Genomic DNA, 23690 nt, shown 5'->3' on the forward strand with positions numbered 1-23690 from the left:
TCCATTTCCTTAACGATACCGCCGCTGCGGTTTCTTTCCATCGTCTATATAAGAGGAGCGCGGAAGTGCTAAGCAAGCAAGGATCACTCAAACCGCCGAGTGAGCTTCATATCTAGCCAATAATAACACCTGTATAGCTTCACATCAACAGGGCAGTGGGCACCATGGGCCGAGCTCCTTGCTGTGATAAAATGGGAGTAAAGAAAGGCCCCTGGGCTCTAGACGAAGATAAAATACTGGTCGATTACATTACCAAACATGGCCATGGCAACTGGCGTGCACTGCCCAAGCAAGCAGGTCAGTATCATGGATTTATTCGCTTTCAATATGATCAGTAGGATTTTGTGAATGAATAAAAATGGCATGTAAATCTAACTATGGTGGTTTCATGTTTCAGGGCTCCTGCGATGTGGAAAGAGTTGTCGCCTGCGGTGGACGAACTACCTGAGACCCGACATCAAAAGAGGGAATTTTAGTCCAGAAGAGGAAGATCAAATTATTAAATTGCATGAGCTCATAGGGAATAGGTGAGTTTAGAAATTTATAAATTTCAATATTTGATTAATAGGATTGATGGAACATATTTGCATAAAAAATTATATAGTTAGAATTCCACTATGATCCAAATTTTCTGTATAATAGTAGATTCCCAATTCTAATTTGAGTGGAATAATGTTTCAGAATTTTACCTGAATCTGAATTAATCCCAATTTTGTTATAATGCAGATGGTCCACTATTGCTTCGTACTTGCCAGGAAGAACCGACAATGAGATCAAGAACGTGTGGAACACCCATTTAAAGAAACGTCTCGCGCGTATGAAAGCCGAGTCGGTTGCAGTCGACGCACAGCCAACGCCTGCGTCTTCCCTGGATTCATCCACTACAGAAATAACGTGCCACGGTTCGAGTCCTGCAAGGTCACAAATACTCTGTAATTCGGTCCCAACCGCACCATCAGAATGGCAGATCTGTGATCCGGTTTATGTTTTGCCAGACCTCTCAGAAGACATAACCTCATCTTCCTACAACATTTGCACTAGTACTATAGATTATCAGAGTACCAGCACTGATTCAACTTTAGATGTGTTTCAGTCTGACAGTATTGATTCTTTAGAACCCGAAATTGATCAGAGTCATATATCCATTAATACCCTGGATGAGCTTGAATGCCAGCAGCCTTTATCAAAAGATCCCCAACTTTTCATCGGCTATTATCAAAATAATTTCGAAGACTCGGCAGGAGGGTGTGCAATTAGCCATGATGATAAAGCAGAAATGGGATCCAGTTCGTCTCAGGGCATGAGCTCCGATTGCGACGGAGAAATGATAATAAGGGACGAGAGCTTAAACAGCTCATTGAACCTGCGAGTTGATTCTCCCATGCAGCAATTTTATGGTGCAGAAGTTGATTGGTTTCTTGATCAATCTGAAAACATGAGTGCTGCCATGGATTCGAATCATTTACCCACAAATACCAATCAGCTCTGGGGTACTGATCTCCAGGTTAATGAGGGCATGGATTTCTGGCTAAACATACTTAAACAAGTGGAGCCGTTGCCCTTATTCCAGTTTGCTTCACCTGCTCAGGTTTCATCTCCGATTAATTCTAGTCATCACTGCTGATTGTTTGTCAGCTTCACTGTTCAGACCGATTAGAGTTTACCATAAGTAGCCCAGGTTGGATTACCAGTGTTCTTTTTTATGGGCTCCATCCGAAATATTATCCAAAAATCGTGATAAGAGATCAGATTCCTTTGTGAAAAAGAGTGGTTGGGAAAAGGCAGTTTAAGATTCCTATGGAAAAACGCATTGTTGGGAAAAGGCGGTTTATGTATATAGGAAAAATCGAGAAACTTGTTTTTAGAGTGTGGATTCAATACGTAAAGATTCAGAATTTTATAGCACTGTGTCATGTGCGTGTGAAATGTCCAATTATTTTTTTAGTGAATTAACCTTAAATATAATTTAAAAAAAATTGAAGTTAAATTTATTTGGAAATAAATTGATTTTTATTTTAATAATAATAATTATAAAATTTAAATTTTAAATTAAAAATTATTGTTTACTAATTTAATATTAAATATCTTCCGTATAAAAATTCAAAAAATTTACTAAATTTAAAAAATATAATTAATCTCCAAAATATTTATATATTATAAATCACAAAAATCTCAAATTTAATAATTTATTTATCCATTCAAAAATATTTACTTCACTTTTAACCTCCAATTATTCCCAGTCCTCTTAACCTCCAATTATTTCTAGTCCTCACTCTTGATTGTTCGTCAGTTTGACAAAAGTTTCAGACTGATGGCAGTTTACCATAAGGAGTTGGATTAGCACTGTACATTTTAATGGGCCCCATCTGAGATATTTTTAATGGGCTCCATCCGAGATATCCAAAACTCGTGGTAAGAGTCTAGATTCCTTTTAAAAAATGAGTCGTTGGGAAAATGCAGTTTAATATTCCATGGGAAAAAAAGTGCTGTTGGGAAAAGGCAGTTTATGTTTATAGGAAAAATCGAGAAACTTGTTTTACAAGTTTGGATTCGCTAGCTAAATTTTGAGAATTTTGCAGCACTTCGTTGAGAAATGTTTAATTTATTTATTTTTATATATAGCGTTTTTATTTGTCAAAGACGATTTATATTTTTAAAAAATAAATTTTATGGAGTTAAATTTATATATAAAAATTTGATTTTTATTTTAAAAAAATAAATAAGGTTAAAAAAAATTGTATTATATATGTTTTTGGATAGTTTAAAAATGATTTTTAAAATATTTTTGATTAATTTTAATCAAAATTTGCACATCTCTAAATAATTTTTAAAAATTTGAATTTAAATTATTTAATTTATAGAATTCTAATATTTTTAATGTTTTTCTGAATACTAAATCATTTATAAATTCAAAAAATATATATTAAACAATTTATTTATAAATTAAAAAATATATATTAAATAACAAAAATCATAATCTTACTTTAAATTGTGTCACCCAAATCCGGTAAGGAAAATCATTCCATCCATAAACTGTACCTACTTTTTTTTTTTCCGAAGGTGGCAAAACCTATCAAACTCAGGTGTCAAACCAACAGTGAGGACAGCCATCTCTGGCTGCTATCCGCGAATGTCGGTTTGACTCATCACCGTTATCAAGGAAAACCACGCCACCTGTAATAACCCGCTGGTGGTCCGTAAGGGAGCAGGCTTTCACTCCTGCCAGATGCCTCTGGGTCTTGGGCCGTTAACCTGTTTCCTTACGTCCGAGGAAGACGAGCTCTTACCCAAGCAGAAGCAGTTTTACGGCATACTTATTTCTACTACTCAAAATTAATTACTTTAAAAATATTGAAATATCGTTTAATTAAAATATTTTTAATAAAACTCAAAATTAAATATTATCATTTCAATTTTTATTACTTTTGTAATTTAAGTACAAATTACAGTAAAATGTTCTAAATACCGCTTTAGTCTTTCATTGCCTTGCTTTAGCAAGGGGAGCAGGCTGAAATGCTCTAAATACCGCTTTAGTCTTTCATTGCCTTGCTTTAGCAAGGGGAGCAGGCTGCTGATTTGGTTAGCAGTTAGGTGCGGATTCGGTGTTGACTTTAAATGTTTTTTTGTCGGTACGTTAATATTATTTTCTATTTTTTTAAGGGCTAATTTAACATTATGTATATCTTTTATGGTTTAGTGAGATGTGTTTGGAGTATGTTTTAATAGTTAATAATTTAAGAGCTAGAAGTATTTGGTAGGAGTGAAATTTTTTGGTTTTTAGAAATTATCCATTTGTAATTTAAGATGGTGTAGTTTTCTTTGAATAACTGTGATGTGTAAGCCTGCATTCATGGATTGCAGCATGTGATGGTTGTGCCCACTGCTAGTTTGACAATTGAGTTATGATAGGTTTTCTCACTGCTTACAAATTATATATGTTGTACTATATGGTCTTAGAGTATGTCTTAGAATTGAGTCTGCTTGAGTTATGATAGGTTTTCATCTTAGAATTGTGTCTTGAGTTATGATAGGCTTTCCCACTCGTAAAAATTATATATGTTGTAATCTATGGGCCTAGAGTATGCCTTAGAAGTCTTTTTGTTTGAAGAGCTTGTCTTTGGCCCAAGATCCAGGGACATCTCTAAAAAAAAACCTACTCAGTTACATACCATTGAGGGGGTCATTTAAAGTGGGGTAGTTTTCCTTGAATAACAATGATGAGTTATTTGCAAGTAGCCGCTAGTGATAATTTTCCCATTACTAATTTGACAACTAGATTATAACAAAATTTTCCACTATATTATATCAATATAACTTTAGTTTGATTAAAAATCATTTTTTTTAATAAATTCAATATATTAATCACTTAAAAATTAACCACCAACCAATCATACAATGAGCAGCTAGCTTACACTGGCCGATATTAACCAATAATACACTCGCCTATAATAGCCAATAATAATTTCGGTGACTGATTTTATTTTTTCAGTCTGTAAAACAATATCATTCTGTAATATTATGCATTACAAAAAGCCAACAATTATAATGAATTGATAAACCATATACACATTGTATATATAGTTTGTATATTACATAGAATCAAGCTGAATAATTATATTATTAGATATGAAAAATGAAGTAAAAAGCCAGGAATAATATGGAAATAACGTGCCCACATTCTGCCCTTAAAAAATGTGTAAAGCGTGGTTGACTGAGTGCTATTCTGCATACGTTAAAGGTGGGTTTTGTATCAACGATCTGAAGTCTCTTTTGACAAAAATGGTCAGTGTCCAAGAAGCGGAGGCTCCAAGGCTGCGTCATAAGTCCACCGTCGCCTTAATCTGCCCCACGCCTTTCCCCACTCAGATGGAAGATATCTCTGGACTGGTTATTCAATAGCCGTTTTAATTGAATGTGGCCCTATTAGGTATCTGTTACAATATTTAATATCAAAATAATAATAATGATGATAGAGACACATCCTATTTTTGTGTATAGGGTGCATTCTATTTTCCTAAAAGATAATATATATATATGTGTGGTCGTATGATACACTCATCCAACTTTGATTTGTCTCTACTAAAATCTTGTGATTACTTAATGAATAGGGTTGGCCAATGGATAAGTACATGAACCTACTTCCATTTATATATCTTTACAGAGGAAGGTTGATGCTATTGAGTTGAGAAGTTACTTTTATATTAAAAAAAATTGTAATTTTTTTCCTTCGTAAATGATTATAGAATTTCTGTATGATATTTAAGAAAAATAATAATAATAAAAAATATTTTAAAGATAATAGTAAGTAAAATATTTTTATATTTATATAAAATATAAAAGTTTGGAAGCAATTTTTTATTTATTTTATTTAGAAGTGTTTTATATAATTTTATTTCAAAGAAATGTAATTTTTTGTATTATTTTATATATATGATGTTGCTGTTTAATTTCCAATAATATAATTTGGTTTATTGGACTTTAAGAAAGTTAAGGAAGTCATTAAAGTTTTTTTAGAATTCTATTTTTGTGTTCCAAAAGCTTTTGGAGAGGCATACCTAAATCATCATAGTTTTGATGAGAGAAATTGTAAGATATATTTTGAAAGTGAGAGGACAAGAGAAAATATTTTTCATCAACAATCATCTTAATGTCACAAGAATGATAAGTTCTTTCAACCCATGATACTTTATAAATTGTTCAACACCACCATGGGACTTGTGAGAGTTTCTCCTTATTTTGGAATGGTGATTTTCTTCTTTACATTATCAATAGATATATATATATATATATATATATTTGCTCTTCTAGATTAGGGTTGATAACCTCTTTATGAGGTCATCCTTATGCCAATTCCAAATTCCAGAATATTTTAGAAAGTTAATTTTTTGATATCAGTCATGTTTGTCTTATTTATGGAATATTCCATATTTTACAATCAAGTTATGGTGAGGCTCCTTACAGTGCAGTAATTCTCTCTTAACCTCTAATTATTTTTGGCACCACAATTTTTTGTTTAATTTAGATATAATAATATGCTTAATGTTCTCATTGCTCTATACAGTAGTATCTTCATTTAGACCCCAATGATTTAACCAAGACTTGGCATCCTTGTTCGAACTTCGCTTAAGCCACATATGGTTTTATCTATAGTTTGAAGCAATGTTAGGGAGTCATTTTCATCTCTTTTGTTAATCTTGGTCATGTATATTAGATGCCTATTCTTAGTTGTTCTCTTGATGGGGGAGAGGCTAACTTTTATGAGGAGAGAATATGTTGTATTTCTTTTGATTATGAGATTAAAAGTTATAAAATACTTATGGAGTTGTTCTATCACTCTCCTTGGTTTTTTAAATATGTTGCAACTACAAACTTTAGAACCAAATAAGATAACATGAGTAACAAGAATTTAAAAGAGGGGTTTAATCTTATCCCATAAACAAAGGTCTCTTGATTATGATTAATTGTTTTCAGGCCCATAATAAGCTTTGCACCCTTCATTTTTCCTTTTCTCAATGTTAGATCTAGTTGAGCTTTTGATGGAGATAGAATTCATTTATCTTAACTCTAAATCTATTAGCTAGGATCAAATCCTTTGAGGTGAAAATATTTTTAAATTAAAAAATGAGGAAAAGTTTATGCCTCGAGAGATTTGATCCCTTTCGATGCATATTAGATCTGAATTTAAGATGGATCTATATTAGTTTAATTGTTTCCCTCAACAAAAACTGTGTTTATAAGTTTCTCAGGTTTGATGATATATATATTTATGAATTCCACAAAGAAAATTATGCATAACATAGTAATAAAAGAAAGAGTACACTAATTACATAAGAAAGTGAATTATTTGTGCATTTTCTTAGACTGAAAGTAAAAAAATGGATATATTAGGTAGTGGGAGATAATATGGAGGTGAAATTGTTCCATGGTAATTTTTCTTGTGTGGTAGATAAAGGGTTTCTTATTGTTAGTGCAATGTTTATTAGAAAAATATCTAAAATAGTTATCTCATTTTTATTTATGAGAGAGAAAAGAGTTAATTCAAGTTGAAGCATTCTTTTACTCCCAATTTTTAGGAATTGAGGTTTATATGAAACATTTCTCCTTTTTATCTTTCTTGTAAATCAAGCTTCGATTTGGGGTTCAAAATGTTTTTTTACTCAAAAGTCACCTAAAGTTCATAGGATCATGGATGATGGGGAACGACCATATATAATCCCTACCCCTACCTTACTAAAATAACCCACCTAAAATAGAACCACTTTAAATGACTTTTGTTCGTGCACACATAAGTTGTATTTAAATTAAATAGTGTAGGGAATTTAGATCTAAGATTTATTAATATCCTCCTCTTTGTCCGTTATTTGTATTTGTTGCACTAGGAGGTACCACAAACTCCATCCCAACTTACTCATGACTTCTAGTGCTCCTTTGTTGTTCTCATATCCATCAACTATTCCCCAAGGCCTAAGTCAATTAGATCATATTGATTTTTTTCTTTATATGATTTGTGAATATATTTTTAATTTTAATTAGCACAATGTTGAACACTTTATGCTATAATTTTCCTTTGGCTTGTAAATATTAATCAATGCCTACATGCCACCCTATTAATTTGATAAAGTGTTTTGTTGCTCTTGTTAAGTAGACCATTTCCTTACACTACATTATATAAAATAATAGGAGAAAAAACCAAGAGTAATTAGGAACCCTCTAGCAAAGGATGCCAACCATTCTTTCCTATAACTAATCCATGTTTTACTAAAATATCCGACTAAACTTTAGATTCGTAGTCTCAATTGATTGGTTAATCTTAGATGCATTTGAGTTTTATTGAACTCTCCACATCAATAGAGAATTTGCATTATTGATTGAATGATTATTTTTTTTTGCTTAATTGATTTATTAAATTTAGACACATTTCATGTTTTGTTGAGCTACGTCAACACATAACCATTGTTAGGTAACTAGTATGAATCAAATCCACTTCTGTCCTATCTCCACATTTTTACAGTCATAGCCCATTTTCTTCAAAGATAACCAACATCCAATTGATGTTATATTTCTATTTTTTGGTCTATGTTATTTAGTTTACACCAAAAGCCATCACCATTGTTGTCTTCAACAATATGGGAGCCTAATTGTTTTCATGTGTTCAAAGATTTGTTTCCAATGTTATCATCAATTTTAATAGCTCATATCCACATCCCTTAATAATAGTAAGGACAAAAAGATTGTTTCCTTAATGTCTAAAACAAGGAAGGATACTTCAAGCTATAAGAATAACCATTGTAAAAGAAATAATTCATTAAAATTTCTATTCACATGATCATGTACAAAATCTTGATATATAATAACAAAATCTTCTTCACGCATGGATCCATTTATCCACCCAAGAGAATGTTATGTCTCAAAACATGTTTTAAAGATAAATATTAACATATCACTATTCTTAGAATTTCAACGTTTTGATCACCGATTACTCTTAATTTCCAAACCATGACCATAGTGTAAAATATTTAGAATGGGTATAATAAGATATATATGGATATATAAACAAAACAAAATGGTAGATTTACTGAATTCCCCTTCAAAGTGTTGCATATATTAGATAAGACATCCATTTAGACCAAAATTCAACTATTCATGACATCTTACAATGTTGCAATTGAATGGATAACTTTAGCAATAATACCTAGATAATTGATTTCTTCTAGTTTTCCAAGAAATATTAAAGCAAGAATATTTGAGTCCCTGACATGCTCCAAAATTGGCATCATTTTATACCATATTTTCCCTACTGCTAACCCTTATTTGTTTACCTATACATTGTATTAATCCATTATTGTGCTTGATTTAGACTTACTTTATTTTCACTACATTTCTTTAGTGTTTAGTGAATTTATGATTAAACATTAGAAAAATATCATACTTGCATTTTCCTTTAAGTTAATCTGCACAGACGATGTTCCGGAGAAGTTGTTGTGTAGCTTGTGATATTTCCACGGGGTGTATTTCAGTGGCAACTGCTACAACATTGATTTCTAGTTGTTGCAACACCATTGCTACAACATAATTGCTGCAATACAATCACATAGATACTACATCATAGTTTCTACAACACCATTCCTATAACATAGTTATTGTAAAGTAGTCACATAGTTGTTGCAACACCTTTGTACAATTATTTCAACACCCCTACACAATTGTTGCAATGCAATCACATAGTTTATATATCACAAAAGAAACAACACCCACATAGAAGTTGCAACATAAGCACTATCACCTAACATTAGAACCATGAACCAACACTAGAGCCATGACCCATTACAACTATAAGCCATGATGTTACATATTTTTCATTGCTCTATGTAAGAATCATGGATACATACAACACTAATGTTAATATAAGAAACAAAAAAAATATAGAAATAATTTTTCAAATGCAAGACAAAATATTAGTGTGAGTGGTCAACAAAAAATCTTGGAATTCTTGGGAAAAAGATCTTCGAGTTATTTATTAATAGCTAATTGCTAACAAAATATTTTGGACTTAATCATTAATTGTTTATTGTTAGCAAGGATTATGGAAACTATTCATTATAGGAATATGTTGTAACAAGTATGGATTTATTAAATCCATGGTGAGTTTATTTAGATATTTGTTATTTTTGTTTCCATTAAATTTATGTATAAAAGAGAGAACTCTCTTCATTATTTGGGTAGGACTTTTGGAGAAATATCCAAATGATAATGGAGTAATTTATAATTATTGAATTTTTTTTATATTTTAGATTATAATTTTCATAATGTGTGATTTAATTTCCTTTGCATATTTATAGAATAATGATTTTTTTTATAATTAGTTTAGTTAATTTATGTTGTTAATGTTTCAAGTGTTAATATAGAATAATATCAACACTTTATGCACTACAAATGTAGGGCCCACTCCAATAGAACAAAGAGCAATGTAATTAAATTAGTTCTCTTTTATTGTTGTATAATTTAATTGGGTAATTGTTTATTTATGTAGGTTTACTTTTATTTATTTTTGCAACTAGCTTCTTGTTATATGATTCAATTTGTTCATACAAATGAATGATCTAACCTCTGCAACATTTTGGGGAGTAGACCACTCCATTATGGCTTTGATTGTTTTGGGACCTACAACTACTCCTTTTGAGATGACATGTCCCATATCTTGAACTTGTTATATGAAGAAATCACGTTTATAGAGATTAACTTATAACTTGTGTTCCCTCAGCAACTGCAACACTGACTTCAAGCGATATTCATTTTCTGATTTGGGTTTTGAGTAAATTAAGATATCATCCACCAAAACTAGCATGAATTTCTCCAGATATTGGTTGACGAAATTTTTCTTCAAGCACATAAATGTGGTTAGGGTGTTTCTGAGCCCAAATGACACTACCATGAACTCATAGTTCTCATATCTCATCCTAAACATTGAACAATGAATATATTCATCTTTAATTCTAAATTGATGATAGCTAGATCTCATGTCTATCATGAAAAAAATTGTGTCTCCTCTCAACTAATCAAATGAATTGTCAAATCCATGAAGTGGTTGTTTATTTTTCACTATAGACTTGTTCGAATGTCAGTAATTAATGCACAACCATGTCATTATATCCTTCTTCTTTACAAACAACACTTGGGATCCCCAGGGAAATATCTGGATCTGATATATTTCTTATCCAACATCTCTTTTAGTTGTAATTTTAATTCTACTAGTTATTGTGTGCTCATCTAATATTGGGATTTAGAAATTAACACCAAAATAGCAATCAACTCATTGGAGAAGTCTATTTTCCTCCTGTGTTGAAATCACAACATTTCTTCTTGAAATACATCATTGTATTACTTCAAGATAGGGTGGTCTAGAATTCTCAGTTCATTTATTTCTTTTATACAGGTCACTTGGATCATGAATAAGGAACAACCCTTATGGATGCATTTATTCACTTCCAACAATGAAATTTTCTAGATAGAGATAGGTTTTCTCATCCCTCGCAACATATTTTCCTCACCGTTCATCATTGAGGGTCTCTGATGATTTTTTATAGTAGTCCACCTTAGTTCTATGGGCTACAATACACTCCATGTGAATTAAAACATCATATGATCCTAACATCAATATATTAATGAAATTTGTTGTGGGCATGTTTCCTAGCTCTAGGTTCCATGACTCCATCAAATCCATTACCCTGTACTTGGTTCCCATGGCTAGTTGGACCAACCATGATTTAGCATACACCTTCCTTTGAAAATCACATGTGTCTATGATTGTGGGGCTTACATAACTAAAATTTGAACCTGGATCAATTAGAATTGAAACAGGTTGGTTGGAAAGCATACCTTCCATTTCAATCACTGAGGACCTACTTTCCTGCTATCCAATGCCACATAAATATAAGGTATGATTTGAGCCACAGTATACAAAATCGTTTCCTTTTGGATGTTGTACAACTTCTTTATATTATGTTTGTAGTGAGGGTAATATTCAACATGTGGTTCTCTCCACATGCTCAACACTACAAAGGATTTCTCTTGGGCTCCTCTACCTCTTCTCTTGTTAATTTGATAGGTCAATCTCTATTAGTAGTAGTGAAATTATGTTGGAATTCACCTTTAGTAGTTGTGGTGAAGTTGACATTTTCCCCATTTTCTTGTGTCCTAAGTAATTTTGTCCTTTCCCTCTAAAATTAGTTATGTCCTTTTTCTTCTAATATGCTCATAATTTATCCTTATGCTTGGACTAATCATAGCAATATGTGGCCTTCGAGATGGTTTCCTCTAATGTCCTTGGTTCATCAAATTTAATCCTCTCTTGGTAAGACTTTGGTAAGCAACTAAGGTATCTTGAGCTATTTACCTTATCATCTTTAATATAGGCACATACCTTAGTAGCTCCAAAAACATATTGGTGTAGGAATTCAAGGTGAGTTGTCCTAACTTATGTTCATGGAACACTTTAATATTGATATCAAAGTACCTCTCACATAAGTACTTTTATAGGAAATATTTCTCAAACATTTTCCAAGTCAAATAATTTTCTCCAATTCCCTTTACATTTCCTAGATCACCCCTCCATATGTTAGATTTTCCCTTCAAGTTGGAAATATATATCCTAGCATTCATGTTTTTAGAGTAGTCATGGACTCTGAATTATTTCTTTAATCCAAATAGCTAGATTTCTACATCTTCACTCTTATTGATCCCTCCATCAAAGGTAGGGGGCTTTGCTTTGTTGAACTCTTCCAGCATTATGATTTTCTCATTCTTCTATGGTTGGTGGTGTCTTCTAGCTATAGCACTAGATCATTGGTCATGGTTATTTATCTCCCTTTCTGGAGTGTTGAATGAATTTCCTCCCATCACTATGTCCACTTATCTACCTATGTCTTTTCTTTGAATTTCTACATTTTTCCCTATTAGCTTCCAATCCATGCTTCTACATATCAAATGGAATTTTCTTTGATTTATGCCTATCCATATAACTAGCATTGGGCTCATGGTTATTTTGTATTTGTAGATTTGACAAGCTCTACAAAATCATTTCATTCACCTCTACTTACCTTTATTGCGCTCTCAAAATATTTTTAGTGTTTGTTATGCATCTTCTCAATTCATCTCTTAAACTCTTGAGTGTATCTATCCAATCAGGGGAATTTTCTTCTGACCTCCTTCCAACTAAATCTTTTTTTGATCAACATGGTTTCTATCCATGTTGTACTATGCATTTTGCTGTTGATTCCTCTATTTTTTAATGGAAATTGCATATTCTTATCTCTCTCTCTCTCTATGTGTGTTGGCACTATCATATAAAACACAATATTTTCATCTAATCAAGTATAAACATATTAATTCATCACCTTCACATGTTAGCACCAATAATACTTATTTGAAGTTGTTCACACAACCACAACACATGCTAGTTACATATTCTAGGAGACAAAAGACACTAAGAATTCCATCCAAGTTAGAAACTGTATCATTTAATGGTTCTAATTAACATCCATGCAATGATTAAATTCACTCACTCGTCTTAATTTAAATTCTATTAAATGTGAGCAAACGATTTTAGGTCTAGCGTTGAACCTTAGCTCCAATACCACTCTATAACCACCTCCTAACCCTTCCTATTGTATTGGTTGTGGAAGTGTTACCTGTTTGACCTCATATTCAATGTATATTATGAATATGAGGTTACACGACCTCATTTCTCAAATTCTTGAAATCATAGAACTAATATTTCCATTTCATTCATCTCATTGATAGCTTTCCAATGATATAAAGTTTATCGCAATATAAGTCTTTGATGAAATGTTATACTAGCTAAAACATTCACCCATTAAAAAGGCCAAGTTATCACTAGGGAATCATATGGCATCCATGTGGCCTCCACTTAGTCTAGGTGGCGTTGCCATGCCATCATTGTGGGGTCCATAAGGAGCCAAACTCTGGCAAGTTGGGTCATATGTGCTTTAAACATGGTATCGATCAAAATAAATGGTTGCATGCTAAAGGTTGTCAACCAAATGGAGTCCCTAGGTCCATGTCATTATGGATACATATCCATGTTAGCACAATGGCCTGAAGGTCATGAGCCTATTGGGCTCACTCTGACACACCTTCCACCAGACTTGTTCAACCAACCTACACTTTTCTCACATTGTTGAAATTATCCAGTGCTGAAATATAAGAGCCTCATTGGGTCCACCCCTGAGATCACACCAAATCAACTTGGCCACTTGATTTTTCTACCTAACTTCTTTTGTGGGCCTGATGGCCTGGTAATCCTGAGGTGAGGTTCCATTGGGCTGGTTTTGGTAGTGGATTGGCCATTCTTAAACGATTAATCCACAAGCATTTTTGGGGGCCCAATGGCCTAATTATCTAGTGGAAAAGTTCTAATAGGCAAGGTTCCACCATAGGCCCACTACTTCCTCTACTCAACTCATGTGTTCATTCATTCAATTTTTCCATAGGCCTAATGGTCTATTGAACTAGGTACGTGATGAATTGGGTCCTATCTATTGGCCTCCTACACATAATTTTGTAACATACCATCGCCCCAGTCTAGTTCGACTAGATCTCGAGTGGTGACTTGTTGGGATCGATCTCCACCTTTTGCAAGAATGTGTTAACCATACCTTCCCCCACTTCATCCCCCAATCCCCCCACCCTCAGACTAGTTTGGTGACTACTAATGAAATGCCAATTAAGATGGGTCAAAAGACAAAAGTGGGGAGACATCCCTATGTCCAAATTCTAGGTGATATGGTTAGAGGCTCAAGGTCCTAGACCTTGATTTTTAGTGAATGTACACAAAAAAGGGGCAGCTATAATCATAAGTTTATAGTGATTTATTGGCCAAGGGACTAAATCATGGGCATTACAATATGGTGCCATAACCGATAATGACTAGGCATTGAAATTAAACCAAGATCAGAGTTAAGAGAGGGGACATGGTCCCAAAATCCAATACTCTTGGTTGAACTATTGTATAAAGGAAATATGATAGTTAATCCAACTTTTCTAACCTCATTCAAGTTGTTTGAACATATTTAGAGGAATTTTATCAACCAATTAACTTAACATGAGAAAAATATGGTTGTATATCTATTCAAGGAGATTTACGGTCCATCAATTAAACAAAATAACATCTCTAAACAATCAAACTATTACATTTTTAAGCAATAGCAGTAAAATAGGTGTGCATAAACCTATAATTTAGCACAATACCTATGATCTAAGCTTTTATTAGCACTGTTGAGGTATTCCTTCAATTTATAACATACAAGGCAACTAAAAATCATAGTTGTTCGAATAATATTCACATTCCAAGCATTTATTACAACCACAGACATATAGTGAACCTCAAGTAATCGTTCATAAACATACAAGCCTTACATCACTAAAGGAATAGAACCTAGAATACCTCAATCCTCAAATCAAATGTGCATAGGAAATTATACTTATCTGTGTGTTTAAGGATGGTTGGAAACTGAAGAAGGGACTTCCACTCTCCACCCAACCATAAGCTAACTACACTACAACTCTCTTGTAGTTGAATACCCATGAGCTAGCTCCAGAGTCTAAGGGTTTGCTTTCTCAAGGAAAATTCACGCTAGTGGCTTGGTTATACATTTAGAAAATGGATTATTAAATACTCCCTAATAGTAAGCACCATAATGATCCACTCACTCCTTTAAACTCACTCGTATGGATTCACCCAATGTTTGGACATAGTGTTGTTGATTCAAGGAGTTTGAATCCACCATCCAAGTAGTTTATCAGTTTTCTTTTCATATCAAGTACCACATGGGTCTGTAGTCCACTATTCAGGTGATTTATAAACTATTTAGAGAGCACCATAGTGACTCAAATTAACCTTTCTAGGTGTTTTATCAACTATATAGCAAGCATCATAATGATTCAGTCATCCACTAAGCCACCCACTAACGACACAAGCTTATACTACTAGTCTAGTTTCCTCAAACAATTCACAAGAAATGTCACGCCATTTCACAATAGTTGATATCAAACACAAGGATTAGTAATCAACTCCCCAATCCATTAGCCTTCTATTTTCATCCTCCACAACTACACGCAGTCCATAAGAAACTTTGAGTGTTTGTATCTTCTAGTGAAAGGAAGATATCACACACAAGAACTAACAAGAGATACAATTTCCTCAGTTGGATGTTTCTCCTCTTTGTATGCATACTTTCTCCTGCTTCTATATATCATTATCTCTGAAGTCTCACTAGATCCCTCCTTCTAATGTTTCAATGCATTCTCTCTTTGGCTATCTCCTATGTTTTTCTGAAGTGTCATACTCTCTTCCCAGCCTCCTCTATAATTTTGATAGGCTTTTCTTTGGCCAACCTATCATGTGCATTCTAAGGGGATGGTTGGCCTATGTCATTGATTTGTGAGGGACAATGGGAGCTATCATCTATCCCCACCAATCGAATTATTTCTCTGTAGAAATTGGAAGAAATTTTCTACTGCTAAAGAAACTGAATGAAAATCAAGAGACATAAATTTCTTCTACTATTTTGCCGAAAGGAAAACACACAATAGAAACACATAAAATGACATGAAACCATCAAAACACAATGAAAACAATTATTTTATAGGGGAACCCAATTGGGAAAAACCCCTCCATTGCTTTACATTAATTCAGATGAGAAAGATAAACAATTACAATGCCTTGCTTCAACTCTGAAGCACACCTTGCACTGTAAAACTATTCTCCTCCTTCCTGACCTACTCTAGAAAACACTTAGCCAAATCAATCCTTAGCCAACCTCTTATTTCCTTACGCAATCCTGGAGGAATTAAGCTCCTAAATAATAAGGCAATTCCCTATTTCCTTGTGCAAATCCAAGGGGAATTTATCACACGCTCCATGCAAAAGCATTGTACACTCAACAATATACAATTATAAATACAAATGTTCCTTTTTCCATTGACTCAACTAGACAATTCGAATTCCATGTATGACTGGGTCTATGTTTAGTTGTTTAACTAGTTAACTAAGAGACGAGTAGTTAACAATAGTTATAACTACTCAAGCAACCTTCAACTGACTCAACTAATGACTAGAGCTCAGTTAACTAAGTTAAAATGAAAATAAATGAACTAGATTGCTAAATTTTAGGGATCACTACATACACAACTCTACTTCTAGCCTACACACCTGAATTTACTGACTTAACTAGTATAAAAGGCCATGTCACTCTAGCTAACTGCAATCCAAGTCATCCTGCTGATGTGGAAAATATAATTTCTCCCTTTGACTAAGGAAAAGTCAGATGAAGCCTTTTCTTTCTATAATTCCAACACTCCCTCTTAGCAGGAAAATGATTTTGCACAATCCCAATCATACTCTAGTAGGAATGTACTGTAACACAACTCCCTCTCACTGTTGTTGTTGCTACTGCAACAAATACAACTAAGAAGTATCTGAAAAACCAATTGTGTCTCTGAGCTATAAATCTCTCCTGAGCATCTATCTGCCACTAGTCTCTGCACTCTCTCTTGGGAAAACTGCATTGTTATTGATTTTTCACTTTTTCTCCTCCACTGCTATCAATACTGCTCTATGCTCCTTAGCATCTAATTACAACTAGTCTACAAATCTCACTCAAGATATGACTGCATCAACTGACATTGATCCTTTTTCTACTGAACACTGTGGGCCCCTATAGCAAGGGCAATGATCCACGGGAAGAGTATAATGTAACTGCTACTGCTCTCTTATGGACCCTACCCAAATGTTTTCAACATTGGGACTAAGGCTCTACATCACCCCACCTCACTCGTGGACGTATAGATGCATGCATGGCGAAATATATCTCTAAATGTAGATATTTTTTACTCTAACTCCAATCTGTTTAACTTGTCCAGTAAAGACATGCTTCAAAAAAACATTTCCCTTACTGAACACCACATCATAACCTTTGTCCTCCAATACAGCTATAAAAATCAAATTTTTGTTTGGACCAGGCACATACATTACATAATTTAGGTGAATATGGGATCTAGACTCCCTTTTAAGGTTGACAATACAAATTCCTTTGGTACTATACCTCTGATCCAAAAATGGGGCACTTAGGCTTCTTGTCTAACTTACAAGAACCTCTCCCACTTCCAAAGCTTAATTATTCCCAATTCTTTATGATTAACCAATGCAGAATTGAATATATGCTTGAAAATAAGGTGTATGTTGGTGCTTATTTTTGACTATTTATGTTCTTTAAAACTCTGTTGTTTATGCTGATATAACATGCATATAATAGTAAAACAATGCAGCAAATAACAAACACAGAAAACAACAATTTAATTAGGAGCTCACCCAAAACTCTTGGGTTACATCTTCGTGAGCTCTAGTCAACTCGACTAGGCTCTTTGGGATTATGGTCTAAGTTCTTTTCCAAGCTCCATGCTCAACTCCATTGGTTTACACAGAACACAATGGGTTCAGAACACCATCTTATCCCTTGGCTCTGAAGCTCTTAGCTTTCTAGCTCTGACTCTGGCTCTGGCTCTGGCTCTTGGCTCTAGCTCGTGGCTCTAGCTCTTGGCTTTGGCTCTGGCTCTCACTTTGGATCTTACTCCTTGGGTCTAGCTTCTTTGGCTCTAGCTTTGAATTTCTGCAACTTTCAGCTCTGTGGCTTTTCACTTGACCTCCAAGTGACTCCAAAGACTCCCTCAGCTACTCTGCGCATTCACTTTTCACTTTCTCACTTCTGCCTTTGCTGTCCCTTACTCTCAATTGAGCTCCCTACCTCCTTTGAGGTACTTTTCTGGCTTTTCGGCTTCCTCAGTCGTTTCTGTGCAATTCATTATCCCTCTGCGGCTTTGCGGCTTCTTTGCTCTCTGTCAGTTAGACTGGCCATCTGGATCTGCGGCTCCATGGCTTCAAAATGCATCATTGCCCATAAAAATGCCTGCTTGTTGCATGGCATGATGATCAGGAGTAGTTACAGAGGTTTCGTGGCCTTCTCATAGGAAAAAACCCAAACATTGAGAAAATCCCATTACACAGGTATTTTCCAAAAAATACGCTATCGGGCATGATTTTAGGACTTGAAATCCCATTCAATTGCCCCTAAAATCCCTATCGGGTCCGCCATTAGGTGTTATATCACATCACGTAGGCATATTGGGCAAAATCCCAAATACACGAGAAAACACTGAAAATCCCATTAAAATCCTTTTTATTGGACTTCAAATTATATCGCATCCACCCTATAATCATATCTGGTCTGCCTTTGGCCGCTTTCACAATCCCCACTATTGATTTGCGGGATCTTCAATCCAATGGTCAATATCCATTTTCGGGCGGCTTAGGAGTACAGAGGTTACCCGCTCGAAAAGGCAGTTTTCCTCTCTCCTCCCCCAGCCACATGTCAACTAGTGTGTGGGATCGGGTAGAGCCAGCCCAATACCGCTTTCTTCCTAAGGCCTGCCCAAAATCCCCCCTTTACAGAACTCAAATAACATAAATTGCACCTAAATTCCCCTTTGGGTTTAGCTTTATCTCTTTTGGACGTTTTCCTTTGTATTTTAGTTTTTCTATCGAAATCCGCTAATACACAGAAAATCAGAATTCCTAGATTTCAAATTTTATGAAATCGCCCTTTTAAATCCCATCGAGTCTCGCCTTTATTGCTTATCGCAATCACAATTCGTATAGGCCTACTATCGGGGATCGCTGAACGTCGATTGCCAATTTAATCCTGGCCGTCCATTCCTTTCCCGATCCGATAGCTGAGATTGCACTTCGCGATTGCTATCGCATATTGCATTGCATATGGCCCAGGGGTTCTATATATCGATGATGTCGATCCGCTGATCTGATCATTGGCAATAGGCATATCGCATAATCGCAATCACCAAGTCCGAGGTCCCGATGTCACATACATGCTTGCCTCCGATGCGATGAGTCGGAGATTGTCGATCTGCTGATATCGGTGATCACAGTATCACATTGGCCCAGGGTCCTTGCCTTAGGTTATATGCACAAGCCTGCCTCCGACCCGATATGTCAAGGATCGACAATCAGGGGTTTCTCCCCTTTCTGCTTAAGTCCACCTTTTGGTCCTCCTCTGATGCCATTTCCCTTTATAAGGGCTTTTTGCCCATTTTAGGGGATTTTTCCTCTTTCTCCAAAGAACAAAGGGAATCTTCTTTCTGTGATAACTTCTGCATCTTAAGTCCATTTTTTCCCATTCAAGTTGCAGTAGATTCAGAATGAAAAGATCTCTTCCATGGGGCTATTTCAAAGAACTTCCTTGGACTTTCATTTTCCTCTGTGAAGAATACTTAGACTTAGGAGTCTATCTAGAATCCATTTTGGATCACACCTTCCCACTAAAGAACTTTTAGTCTCCAAAAGACTGATATAATGATTTGAACAGTAAATGAGAGTAACAACACCCTCTTCTTTCAGCCTCCACACACTTGCCTTGCATAGTGCATCTGAACTAAAGTCTCTGACCACTTTCCTTCCTGGATGTGTTGGTCCTCCTGGGAAGAACTGCCTTCCTCCTTGCCTTTCTGCAGAACTCCTGCTTAGATGGTCATAGAAGGTAGTTTGAAGTTTTTTGCCTTGATCATTGATCCAAGGTGGCTCAAACAAATGTGAGGTACACTTACTCCACAAAACTTTCATTTGTACCTGTTTGACAAGCTACCAACAACAACTGTTAACAACAACAGAAATACAGACAACAACTGGATGGTCTAAATTCCCGCTTCAACAAAAGAAACGGATTTCACATTGTGTGAACACCTCCATGTCTTACATCTACATACAAATGATGGACTAGATAACAAGCCCACAAAGCATGCCTTTAAACAAATGACCCTTCAAGTTAAGCATGTAGAAAAAGACCATTAGGACTCTTTTTCCAAAAGATGAAACACTTCATCATCATCTCCATCTTGGAGACCATATCAACTTTTCCCAAGTCATTATTACATGCATGTTACAACAAATCAATCAACCCTTCAAGTTAATTACACACACATGTTCAAAAACAAGGAAATCATCAGCATCCCTGTGTTCATGCACATCAAGCTCATGCATGCATTTCATCTTCCAACTTTCACTTAAGCGCACTTTTTTTTTCAAAGATGAAATGAAATATAATGTTGCAGCAACAAAGTGAGTTTCCTACTGAACTTCTCCATTCACCTTCTTGGTAAAATCATGCAAGTTGCATTCCATTAACAAATAAATGCAAATAGATGCATCAATAGACATGCAATCTTAATCGGATAAGAACTCTAACTGTTTCTTACCAATCCCTTTCAAAGGTACTACCTTTGTCTGCACATCAACATCAACATGTGAATCATCCCGAGACACATCATCCATGGAATCTTCCTTTCCATTTCTACCATCTTCTCTTTCCACTTTCTTCAACTTTTGTGGAAGCATTGCTGGATTCAGAATCCAACACTTTTCAGCAAGATGCCCTTGCTTATGGCAGTAAGTGCACTGCATGTGCATCCTCTTGACAACATGATTTGCCTTGTCTAATGGACCTTTGGCTTCTTGCTTCCTTTCCTTCAAAAGTTTCCTATATGTGGCCATTCTCTTCCAACATCTAGAAACATTATGGTTATCCAAACCACAAAAGGAACATGCAATTCTTTTCCCATACCTATGTGGAAATTTATCATGTTTTTCATAGTCAAAAGGAAAATGTTTAGAACCAGATTTATACCTTTCTCTTTCACCTTTATTGCCTTCATGAGGAGGTGAAGCAAATGAAGAAGTGGCTCCCTTTGGAACACCATCAATCTCTTCAAGGTTGTTAGAGTCTCCACAACTCTCTGGTTCAAGTGTGTGCTTTTGAACACCTGCATCTTGCAAATGATGTTTCAAGCCATTGCATTCCTCCTGAATACAATGTTCACACTTTGCAATGCAACTACTTCTTGGAGTTGTTTCAATGACCTTCATGGCAGCTTTGGAACTCTTTCCATGAGACTGTCCATAACCAAGACCCAAATACTTAGGCTTTTCCTCAACCATTATTGGATCAACAATACCTTGTGCATGTTTACCCAAGCCTTTTCCTTCATAGCCCATCTTGGGCATTAGCTTGGAACCTATGCCTTTGGTATGTTTTTCAAAAGAACCAATATAAGCATTCTTAGAAGAATTTGAAGACAAACAGGAACTATTTACCACTTCTTCAAGCTGATACTTGATTAAGGCTTCTTGGGCAACAAAGAGTTATGTCTCCAACTCATGCATCCTTTTTAGGTTCATATGAAGTTGCCTCTCCATTTCCTGCAATTTGTCAAAAAAGCAACTGCTTCTTTTCCCCCACAGAATTCAACTACTCTCTAAGTATGCTGCTCTTCCTTCCATCCTCATACATTTCTCTCACCACGTCCATCATGATGAATAGGTCTTGCTTCATGTCTTCATCAAAGAGTCTTGTGATGAAGAAAGAAGAATTTGAGGACTCACTTGTAGAAGTTGTCATTATGCCAATGAACAAAGAACTTCAAACAAGATTAGTAAAGAGCTTATTCAACAAACTTTTGCAACAAACCTCTTGTGCTTCAAGGATTTCTTTGAGGTCCTTTGGGATAGAAGAATGCCTTCAGCCCTTCTTCCTCTGCAAACTCAAACAATAGTTAGTCTGCAAACAAGCATACAATCAACCTCTAACTGTTTAAACACCTTTCAGACAAGCAATCTTTGCTCTGTCAATCAAGCATTCTGATATAACCTTCTTTGAAGGTGTGGTTAATCAATCTTATGCTATGATACCACCTGATCTAAAAATGGGGCACTTAGGCTTCTTGTCTAACTTACAAGAACCTCTCCCACTTCCAAAGCTTAATTATTCCCAAGTCTTTATGATTAACCAATGCGGAATTGAATATATGCTTGAAAATAAGGTGTATGATGGTGTTTATTTTTTACTATTTATGTGTTTTAAAACTCTGTTGTTTATGCTGATATAACATGCATATTACAGTAAAATAGTGCAGCAAATAACAAACACATAAGACATCAATTTAATTAGGAGTTCACCCAAAACTCTTGGGCTATGTCTCCGTGAGCTCTAGTTAACTCGACTAGGCTCTCTGGGATTATGGTCTAAGTTCTTTTACAAGCTCGATGCTTAACTCCACTGGTTTACACAAAACACAATGGGTTCAGAACACCATCTTATCCCCTGGCTCTGAAGCTCTTGGCTTTCCAGCTATCGGCTCTGGCTCATGGCTTTGGCTCTTGGCTTTGGCTTTGGCTATGGCTCTAGCTCTGGCTCTTTGGCTCTGGATTCCTTGGCTCTAGCTTTGGCTTTCTGCAACTTTCATCTCTCTTGCTTTTCACTTGACCTCCAAGTGACTCCAAAGACTCCCTCAACTGCTCTACACATTCTCTTTTTACTTTCTCGCTTTTGCCTTCGCTGCCTATTACTCTCAATTGAGCTCTCTACCTCCTTTGAGGTACTTGTCCGGCTTTTTCCTTCCTTAGTCGTTTCTCTGTGATTCATTATCCCTCTGTAGCTCTGCAGCTTCTCTGCTCCTTGTCAATTATACTGGCCATCTGGCTCTACGTCTCTGTGGCTTCAAAATGCATCATTGCCCGTAAAAACGCCTGCTTGCTACGTGGCATGATGATCAGGAGCGGTTACAGAGGTTTCGGGGCCTTCTCATTGGCAAAAACCCAAAAATTGAGAAAATCCCATTATACAGGTATTTTTCGGAAAATACACTATCGGTCATGATTTTCGGACTTGAAATCCCATTCAATCGCCCCTAAAATCCCTATCGGGTCTGCCATTAGGCATTATATCGCATCACGTAGGCATATTGGGAAAAATCCCAAATACACGGGAAAACACTGTAAAACCCATTAAAATCCTTTTTATCGGACTTCAAATTATATTGCATCCACCCTATAATCATATCAGGTCCGCCTTTGGCTACTTTTGTAATCCCCACTGTTGATTTGCGGGATCTCCAATCCAATGGTTAATATCCATTTTTGGGTGGCTTAGGAGTACAAAGGTTACCCGCCCGAAAAGACGGTTTTCCTCTCTCCTCCACCAGCCATGTGTCAACTAGTGTGTGGGATCGGGCGGAGCTAGCCCAATACCGCTTTCTGCCTAAGGCCCACC

The 23690-nt window shown here is 35.4% G+C and overlaps 1 protein-coding gene across 1 annotated transcript; it reads left to right on the plus strand.

Annotated features, from left to right (window-relative positions):
• Positions 1 to 92: 92 nt before the first annotated feature.
• Positions 93 to 1893, plus strand: LOC149227885 (uncharacterized). The gene is made up of 3 exons (XM_089375594.1): positions 93 to 297; positions 398 to 527; positions 727 to 1893. The coding sequence occupies exons 1-3, from the start codon at positions 165 to 167 to the stop codon at positions 1622 to 1624; spliced, it is 1161 nt and encodes a 386-aa protein (XP_089231720.1). The 5' UTR covers positions 93 to 164; the 3' UTR covers positions 1625 to 1893.
• Positions 1894 to 23690: the final 21797 nt, after the last annotated feature.

This window comes from Pinus tabuliformis, chromosome J (genome assembly GCF_031772625.1).
Source record: "Pinus tabuliformis cultivar Carrire ecotype Pingquan chromosome J, CPIR1, whole genome shotgun sequence".
Classification (NCBI taxonomy): domain Eukaryota; kingdom Viridiplantae; phylum Streptophyta; class Pinopsida; order Pinales; family Pinaceae; genus Pinus; species Pinus tabuliformis.

What these genes read in the sequence shown, in the direction of transcription:
- LOC149227885 (XM_089375594.1), top strand. Translation starts at nt 165, where the DNA reads ATGGGCCGAGCTCCTTGCTGTGATAAAATGGGAGTAAAGAAAGGCCCC. An exon ending in TGCACTGCCCAAGCAAGCAG is followed by an intron (nt 298 to 397) that starts GTCAGTATCATG and finishes TTCATGTTTCAG; the next exon opens with GGCTCCTGCGATGTGGAAAG. An exon ending in CATGAGCTCATAGGGAATAG is followed by an intron (nt 528 to 726) that starts GTGAGTTTAGAA and finishes GTTATAATGCAG; the next exon opens with ATGGTCCACTATTGCTTCGT.